We start from the raw sequence: 9,653 nt of genomic DNA on the forward strand, positions 1-9,653 counted from the left end.
ATTCGGGTTGGTGTTCTCCATGTTGTATTTACGCATCTTGCTTTTACCTTTGTGCATGTTGAGGCTTCTGCTACACTAATTGTCTTCATCTGTATTTGTTCGTGTGTATGGGATAAAAGAGCCAGGTGGTTTGCGAAGTTCAAAACTTCTAAATGATTCTGAGCTATCGATTATATTCCGTGCTTTACCTCAGATGTCGAGGTCTTCGTAGTCCAGTCGGCCACCAGATGGGAAGGGAGGGTGAGTAAGCAGCTTTGTCTGACTCCGGTCCTAACTGGAAATGCATCTGTCAGCTGTCCTCCACGCACGACTTTGAACTGTAGTCCGTCGTATGAGTTCCGGATAGTGTTGACAATCTTCTCAAGAACTCCATGGTGTCGAAGAAGTTTCCGTAATGTTCTCCGGTCCACACTGTCAAACGCCTTTTCATAGTCAAGGAAGTTGATGCATAGCGACGAATTCCACCTAACGGACTGTTCCACGATGACCTGTAGCGTCGCAATTTGGTCTGTGCACGACCAATCCTTACGGAATCCAGCCTGTTGATCTCGAAGTTGAGCGCCTACTGTGTCTTTCATGCAGTTGAGCAGCAACCTGTTGAAAACTTTTCCTGGTACTGACAAAAGTGTGATGCCTCCGTAATCCTCACATTTGCTCAGATCTCTTTTCTTTGGTATCTTAATGAGGTATCCTCCTTTCCAGTCTGTCTATGTCACTTGTTCTTCCTCCCGAATCTTCTCGAATAGAAGGTAGAGCACGTTTGCAGTTACTTCAATGTCTGACCTCAGTGCTTCAGCTGGTATATTGTCAGGTCCTGACGCTTTCCCGCTCTTGATTTGTCTGATGGCCATCTTGATTTCTTCGACCGTTGGTGGAGTGACATCCACAGGAAGTTCTGTGTGTGTTTCCTTGATATCCAGTGGAATCAATGGAGCTGGTCTATTCAGCAGTTCCTCGAAGTATTCTGCCCATGTTTTCCTCTGTTCTTCAATCTCCGTGATTGTCTTTCCTTCTTTGTCCTTGAATTGTCTCTCTAGTTTACTATATTTACCTGCTAGTTTCTTCGTTGTATCATATGGTTGTTTCATGTTCCCTCCTTTTGAAGCTTTTTCTGTCGCAGATGCTAGTTCGCTCATGCATTTCTGCTTGTCAGCTTTAATGCTCTTCTTCATTTGCTTGTTTGCTTCTGCGTACTTCGCTTGCGCCTTGACTTTCTCTGTTCGTGTTCGACTGTTGTTAATTGCTGTCTTCTTGTTCTTCCTTTCTTCAATCTTGTCCAGAGTTCCCAGAGAGATCCATTCCTTATGATGATGCTTCTTGTGACCCAGAACCTCCTGACGCGTTTGACCCTTTTCCAGTTGTCCTCCATCGTAGTTTCTTGTTCTTGCAGTAGATCCTGTAAAGCTTGGAACCTGTCGTTGAGAGTTATCTTGAATTCGTCGAGTCTATTCGTATCTCGAAAGAGGGCTGTATTGAACATTTGTAATGATGTTCCCCCAGTTGTGCAGTGTTTCTTTAGCTTCAGTTTCATCTTGGCCACAACCGACTAGTGGTGATCTGAAGCTATATCAGCTCCTCTCCTGGTTCTCACATCTTTCATTGTCCTTCAGAATTTTTTGTTGATACAAATGATTGTTCTGGTTCTCTGTGGTGTGGTCCGGCGAGATCCATGTAGCTTTGTGTATGCGTTTGTGTGGAAATATTGTGTCGCCTATAACCAATTTGTTGAATGCACATAGATTTGCAAATTTCTATCCATTTTGTTTTCTCTCTCCCAGTTTATGTCGTCCCACTATATTTTCATATCTTGTGTTTTCCAGTCCGACTTCAGTGTTTAGATCTCCCATCATGATGGTCAGGTCCTTTACTGAGCACTTAGCTATCATTGATTGCAGCCTCTCATAAAACTGATCTTTATCGTCGTCGTTGCTATCATTTGTGGGTGCATAACATTCATTGTGATCCCCTCCTTCTTTGTCTTGATGCTTTGACGATTCTGGATCCATGAGATTCCCATCCTATGAGTGCATCTAGTGATTCTCTGAACAGCATTATAGCAACTCCCTGAGTGTGTGGAGCATTTCCCTCTTCGTGATCAGAGTACAGCAGCATCTCTCCCGTATCTAGCCTTTGCTATCCAGCTTGTGTTCAATTGGTTGCGCTGATTCCAAGTACTGACAGTTTTTGTCTCCTCGTTTCCATTGCTATTTGACTGGTCTTTCCGGTCTCCCACATTATCCGGACATTCCATGTACCTATAAAAAGTGTTGCACTGGTTGTTAGAAGGTGCATTGGCCTCGTGACTTTCCAAAGAATCTCGGCTTTCATCATGAGGCGCCATAATCCTCCCTTCAACTCCGGGGACGGAGTTTAAATGGCTTGAGTTATTTTTTTCTGGATAGCGTTTTTTGGTGAGTTAGTTTCCTACGGGATGGGGTCGCTAACCCCATACTCAACCCTCCTCCTTTTTCCGGTATGAATTTTTAATGATGCAGATACGATCGATCTGATTCTCTGTGGTATGATCTGGTGAGATCCATGTGGCTTTGTGTATGCGTTTGTGAAGGAATGTTGTGCACTTGCATTTATGAACCTCTCACCACTTTTGTTCCCTTCTCACAGACAATCCATGTCGTCACATGATATCTTCGTATCCTGTGATGTCCATTCTGACTTTGGCGTTTGGGTCTCGCATCAAGGTTGTCAGGTCCTTTCCTGAGTACTTCGCTATGTTGATTGCAGTCTCTTTTAAAACTAATCTTTCTTGTCGTAGCTGCTAACATTGTTTGGTGCGTAACATTGGATAACATTCATTGTGACCCCCTCCTTCTTTGTTTTGAATGATGTTTTCATAATTCTTGATACATGAAATTACCATCCTATAAGTGTCCTTCATACTTATTCGGACAGAATTAGAACAACTCTCTGATTGTGCGGAGCATTTCCCTCTTCGTGACGGGAGTGAAGATGTATCTCTCTCGTACTTAACCATTGCTGTCCAGCTTTTGTCCGATGGGTTTCGCTGATTCCGAGAACCGTCAAGTTGTATCTCCTCATTTCCGTAACTATTTGATTGGTTCTCCCGGTCTCCCACATTGTCCGAACATTCTATGTGCCTATAATAATGGTTTCTCTGGATGTTAGGAGGAGCATCGGTTTCGTGACTTCCGAAGAATCTTGGCTTTCATCATGAGGCGTTATAATTTTCTCTTGAACTCAGAGGACAAAGTTTAAATTGTTTATTCTGGTTAGAGTTATTTAGGAAGGTTGTTTTTTACGGGATGGAGTTGTTGACCCGATGCCCAACCCACTTTCTCTACCTGTGCTTGGAACCTTCTTTGACCTTATAAGAGATACAGGCGGAGTCGCGCGACTTACTAGCTTCGTCTGAATTATTATGCTGGTTAGACTGACAAGTCAATTATTAGGTACTATGTTTCTCTGACCATGTTTAAATGTAGGATTAAATATGGCATCTTTCCAACCAATAGAGAGCTGAGTGTGGGTTAGGGAAATGTAAAATAGCATCCTAAGTGGTCCTGAAATGGTGTCCAAAAGGGATGACAAGGAACGTGGATGTAACCTAAAGATGCCACAAGTAATCGAAGTTTGACAAATACCTTAACCAGTAACATCTTTTATGATCGAAATGTGTCAACCTAGTCAAGTCGAAAGTCAGAAGAGAAGAGTTTCGAAGATGTATCTGATAGGCTATCGACATATCGAGAAGTGACTGATCTAAGCTGGCCAGCGGTTGCAGGAGATCTGAAGCATGGTGTGCTCACTCATGATCTGGTGCGGATGCATGACAGAGCGCATCCAGCTAGGGTATTTCCAGTAAAACTAGTGCGGTTAGTGTCAAATGTTGAAGACGTACAGAGTTATTGATTTTTGGGATTTATTTACCCAGTGTCAAACAGGGTCTGAGGTTAATGGTCAATAAAAGAACAGCTTCCTCAGTCAAATGTACAGGTCCTATAGCCGGTATCTTAGTGGTATAGTTATGAAAAATACTGTTAACAATTTCCGTGGAGCGGACATCACTTAAATAGTTTGATAAGGTCTCCTCTTTGGCCAGATCCAATTCAGCTAGTATATCTGAATTGTCGTGCAACAGTAATGGAGGGATACCATATCTGCACTTTGTTCTCAGTTTAACATACGGAAACAATCATTTCGGGCAAGTACAGCTATCACACGCCAACCGTAATTCGTAAATGGTGCGTCATTTAGCAATGATCTGATTGCCGGAATGTTAGGGTTAGTTCGCCGGATATCCGGACGATATGGGGCAGATTCATACTATATGAGTCCGAAACATAAAGTACAGTACAACCTCATCACTATTTTCTAGTGGGCGAGGTTCTGAATGCCAATAACATTATTACAGTGATGTGTAAAGACAAGGTCCATCAATGACGGTTCGTGTTACACACTGATTAGTTGAAAACCCTTTCTTCTTGTTTTCATGAACATGAGTTCATTACCCTAAGAAACGGTGTTTTGTTGCTAATAAGTCAGGGAACGCGTTGAACTAAATCCCTTTTTTCTCCTTTCACAATCATTTGAAATATTTGAGATTCCTCTTCTGTTTTAGTTGGTGCGGATGCGGCGCGCGTTGGTTGGGACTTACAATCGTATGAGGCTTGGTTTTGGCTTATTTGCACAATAGGACCCTGTATGAGTTCTTCGTTATTTATTTGCTAGTTTTGTCTCAAAATTTAGTGCTGAAGCTAAAGTTTTGTCCTAAAAGTAGTTACCTAACAGAGTGATCAAAATAACACTGACCAAAGTAGAACTTTTAAACAGGTAATTTGTCTTAATTATCATATAAATACAGAATAAAGGGCATTTGAATTCATTATTTACCCAATCAATTAAATTTAAGCAGATGACCGAAACAGAAGAGGCGGTCATCCATCGGCGTAATGTTGTAAAGGAAAACAGTAACCTACCGGGAACTACAGATAATGTTGATGATGAACCAGAATCTGAAGCCGAATCCAAAGAAGTAAGACTAACGTTGATGGAAGAAATATTGCTGTTGGGACTAAAAGATCGAGAAGTTGGTCTGTTTTAGTAATTTATAAAACGCCACAGGGATACTTATCATTTTGGAATGATAGTGTATGTTGTGGACTCCGAGGATGCATACTTGTTGAACTTGGTCTCAGAAATCGAATTGGACTTGAGCCGAGTGGGATGCGTCGTAGGAACCTGTCTTCTAGGTGTATTGTTGTCAAAAAGAGCGTACCGACTGGTGACGCATTGTTAGATGAGGCTCTCAAACATATCAGAGATAACAAGCCTGAAAATACGAAGACGTGGATTGAATATCTCAGCGGTAGGTTTATATGTACATATCCACGAATGCTTTTAGGTGAAACATGGAACCCATTCAAATTACCATTACAGCTCCGCAATGTCAGGGAAAGGATAGCAAAAAATCTCGTAGAAAAACGCATATGCACAACAGAAAAACAGAACTTTATCCTTTTTGATATGATGACACACCCCTTAGTAGACCTTGGGAGTAAAAAACGCGTAATTAGCCGTATTCAGGATGTTGTTCTTAATAAATGGAGCACAGATGTTCAAAAAGTTGATAAGCGACTACTCTCTCTCGTGCTCTTGTCTCACTATTCTGATGTCCTAGAAAGTGCTTTACAACATCTTCCAGACAATGTTTATGATCTTGCCAGAAAGCGTATTGATGATGCTCTCCAAATGGACTTCTTTGCAGAGGCCAATAAAGAAGGTTCTTGTGAAATGTTGTGGGCAGTCATGGCTGCTCTTAATTCATAAAAACCAAATTACCAAATATCTTGGCTGTGATTATTTGTGTGAAGCTCCACCTCGCTATTTTCATGCAACCTTTAATTTACAATGACGTAGCTAACTTTTGTATTTTATACGAAACAGTTGAGTTAATATCGAATCAGATCTTTCCACAATGTTTATTCACACTGTGTGGTTTAATTTTCCATGGTTCACTTTGCAAACTTTTCTTTCACTGATTTGGTTCACCTTCCTAATTTAGGGAATTTGAAGACCTATTGATCTCTAATTTTTTTTAGTCTTAGTACATATTTATACACCGCTAAGACTAAAAATTCTGTAAAGATGCGTCACTTCCTACTTAACACCATCTCCATAAATATTTTAAGAAAACTCAAGGTGGTGTCCATTTATGTACATCTCTGCCGATCTATTCAATAAAAATTTAAAATGAAGTTTTCATAGTAATTTTATATTCGTTTTGATGTCAGGACTGTCCACTTAGGTGATGTGAATCTAGTGTTTTTGAAAGTAATTTAGCTGCGAAATCTGATTTTCAGCCGTATATTGTACAGGGTATGCAAGTAACATACAGACATGGCTCCAACTATATAAGTTTAATAAACCAACCAGCTCATTTACGAACGAGGATCTAACTATGATCAGTATCATAAACGTATTATTACTTATTTAAACACAAATATTGGTACATGGGCACACCTAATTCATATGCGCCACACAAAGCAGTCAGTGTGTGCAAGAGCTGAGATACTGCTTGGTTACCCAAACGAAAGTAGATGGTATTCTTAGGGAGCCACACCCCGAACCTTTGACCTAAAAGCATAATCCACAAGGCAGTGGAGCAACGTTGTGACATGCGGTCCTATGGTAGCCGATAATCAACAATGGGTTCATACTCCTTTTGTTCCTTCAGGATGCTGAAGTCCATGCACAACATTGGTTTGGAGTCAGGGTTTTCCAACTCCTCTAAGTGGACCCTTCGTGTCCACTAACCCCGGTTAAGCACCGGACATTCGCTTCTCGTCCTCTCAATTTCGTAAAAAACAGTAATGCCGCGAGAAGGCAGTGAGTAGGACTTCCCTGGTGGAGGCTGCATACGTGTGGCCATGTGAGAGCATTTGGAGAGGGAAAGCAAATTCTCTCTACTCTCGGCCGTACCAGGGCATTTGGGGGTCATGAACAATTGTTAGAGTTGTGATCACTTGCTTACAAGTTGTTTTTATTTTGTCTCATAATTGTAGGTAACATTAATGAACTTGACTATACTAATGAGGTTGACTAACATCATCTAGTTTGTGTATTCGGCTTATTAAAGTGTAATGTTATCACGAATGAGTGTGTGTTCGTTTCATAACTTTTTTAGACTATCAGGATGATTGTATTCGTGAACACTGCCTGGTTTCTATATTATTATTTTCACCTCACGTTAGAGATAGAAGTATACAAGAAATTGTGATATGATTCTGGGAAGCTAGCTTTTCTTGGTTTTAATCATTAACAGTCACTGAGTTTTTTAAACCTACAATCAGGTAAGATATCTGTTCTTTGTTTCAGGTAGGGGGAATTCTTGGTGAGTGATTTATGTATCAGGATTGAAGGGGATAACTTTAAAAAAAAACACCAGTGACAGTTTGAAAGTGGTGACAATAAGCTTACATAGTTTTTACCATTTGCTGTAGTCAGTTAGGGTACTACTTAAGTCCAGAATTCCAATTTCTGTGTTGCAGTTCCATAGCCATTCGAATAAATTAACCAGCTAGTAAACGGTTACTCATCTGGTCACACTATGACCGGTTGTGGGACACTTTTTAGAACCACGGTTGTTTTGAGAACCTGTTTTGTGATTATAAGGAAAGGACGTATGACGTGTACAGGTTTTTATTTACAAACTTCATAATCAACCCGGCTGTTGGCAATCTTTAAGATCAGCACTGTCATTAGGTTCTGAAAATTTGTGAATGAGATCGAGTGACTATCAGGCCTTTATAACATCCGATTACACGTCACTTAGTAGAGATTTGTCCACGACTTTATCCAGAGTGTTTGTTGTTGATGTCATTTAACAGTGGGAAAGTCGTAGAGTTAGTCGTTCATCCATAATCGTCTCCAAATATCCACAATGGTCTTCAGAATGGTTAACGGCTAAAAAATGGAAGTAGAATGACACCAGTTCAGTAGCTTGATTTTCCTTCTGATGTAGATCTCGTCAATATTACTAATTCAAGTAGTACAGCAAGTACTGGAAGTATATAGCACTTGGGGGACCTGCATTTGGAGTCTTCATTTGTAACCCAACTAATAATCAAATAATTTCCCTAACGAATCCCACTGGTAATATAAAAGAAACTAGTAATACCCTAACTATACATATTTCATATAAAACTCGTTGAACCAGAATTAAAACCTGTTTGAAAGGAATATCATTATGCACCCAGGGCCAATAGTAGGTCATTGAGTTGCTCGTCTGCGACTAACTTTGTTTCGTTAACATCTTAAACCGAAAGCTTTCGATAGTTTCTGTGTCGACCCACGCTAAATACTTCATGGGACTTATATATACTATTCAGGACGACTACTCATTTCAGACTGATAACAACACTGCTAGCAACTAAGGCGTTCAACTTCCTCCTAGTTGCCAACAGAGCAGTTGTTTACCAGTCATCTCTAGCAAACGTCTTGAAGAAACGGTAGGTTTCGACGCTAGTAGACTTAAGAAGAATTAGTCAGTCTTGGATTTATGTTTTTCACTTGAGGTGGAGATTTGGTATATATTACAATCTCACCTGGATAATAAGAAATAAAATAGACCTATACATTTTTACAGAGCACGATTTTAATAGTTTCGAGTTAACTGAGTTCAGAGCGTTCATTCCTGTACGCGACGAGGTTTTACACCAGATCCCAGTATTAATATGTCGGGTTTATTTGTCGTCTCATTGAGATCTTGTTTTCAAATGTAGATTGACTTTTCATAGATTCTTGTCTGTTGTACATTCTAGTATTATCCGAATTCTCAGATGGTGTCTCCGAACCTTAGTATACGGCTAGTCGTTATGCAGTACGTGGCTCATATTTCAAGTAATCGAACATCTGAATGAAGAATTCGAATTTACGTTTTTAGTATCAGGGTAACTTTGATGTTTGTTGATGTATCTCTCCATTCCATTTATGGAGAAAGCGTATATTATCTGCGTGATTTACTTATTGTTAAGTCAATAGGACAATTAATTGGTCTTCGAATGATCGATCAGATTCGAGGGGGCTCCATTTGTTTTACTTGGAATATTTTCACAATAGACTGAAGTACCGTACTTTCAACTAATAAATGGCTGGTTAACACGCCAATACCACCCAATTCGATTTGCACACCCAGTTAATATCAGCACCTCCCGTGCTGTGTGCTGCTCGAAGTCGGGTGTATAAACTTGTACTTGGTAAATGATAGGTAATGTAGTAATCCTAACTTTCGAATGCTTAGAAATGTTTTCACGACATTTTTATTATATGCGTATACAATCCATAGAACAGTTCTCATCGAGTGGTAAGGAAAGTACAATTCTCTCATCCTTTTTGGCATCTTTTCAACTAAAAAGTTCCTAGGGTCACCACTTAAAAGAAGTTAGACATCTGGCAGCTTTGGGTTACTTTATAAAATTAAAATATCCAATAAGTAGTTAAATTTCATATTATTTCTTAAAATATTAGATTTCCCTACTCGAACTGGGCGCGTAATCATATACAACCCAATCATCGCTATCTACAAATATCAAGTAAACTTTCTTTATAATAGACTATCATCGGATAATCAATATCTGGTTGGATACAAATAAATAGATTAGCATAAGCTCCTCACA

The 9,653-nt window shown here is 39.9% G+C and overlaps 1 protein-coding gene across 1 annotated transcript, besides 1 other annotated feature; it reads left to right on the plus strand.

Annotated features, from left to right (window-relative positions):
- The first annotated feature begins 4,650 nt into the window (after nt 1–4,650).
- On the plus strand, nt 4,651–6,244 carry Smp_007500.1 (trans-golgi protein gmx33-related). The gene is made up of 4 exons (XM_018799341.1): nt 4,651–4,809; nt 4,841–5,065; nt 5,101–5,344; nt 5,381–6,244. The coding sequence occupies exons 2-4, from the start codon at nt 4,892–4,894 to the stop codon at nt 5,803–5,805; spliced, it is 843 nt and encodes a 280-aa protein (XP_018651140.1). The 5' UTR covers nt 4,651–4,809; nt 4,841–4,891; the 3' UTR covers nt 5,806–6,244.
- Nucleotides 6,245–8,850: 2,606 nt separating this feature from the next.
- Nucleotides 8,851–8,889: a sequence feature (Short protein (Smp_197550, CCD78530.1) was converted to a misc_feature.).
- Between the last annotated feature and the right edge of the window lie 764 nt (nt 8,890–9,653).

The sequence above is a fragment of the Schistosoma mansoni genome, chromosome 3 (assembly GCF_000237925.1).
Source record: "Schistosoma mansoni strain Puerto Rico chromosome 3, complete genome".
Lineage (NCBI taxonomy): Eukaryota > Metazoa > Platyhelminthes > Trematoda > Strigeidida > Schistosomatidae > Schistosoma > Schistosoma mansoni.

Coding starts and splice junctions, on each gene's coding strand:
- Smp_007500.1 (XM_018799341.1), top strand. CDS start 4,892: ATGACCGAAACAGAAGAGGCGGTCATCCATCGGCGTAATGTTGTAAAG. Junction 5,066..5,100: donor TGGGACTAAAAGATCGAGAA/GTTGGTCTGTTT, acceptor AAAACGCCACAG/GGATACTTATCATTTTGGAA. Junction 5,345..5,380: donor GTGGATTGAATATCTCAGCG/GTAGGTTTATAT, acceptor GAATGCTTTTAG/GTGAAACATGGAACCCATTC.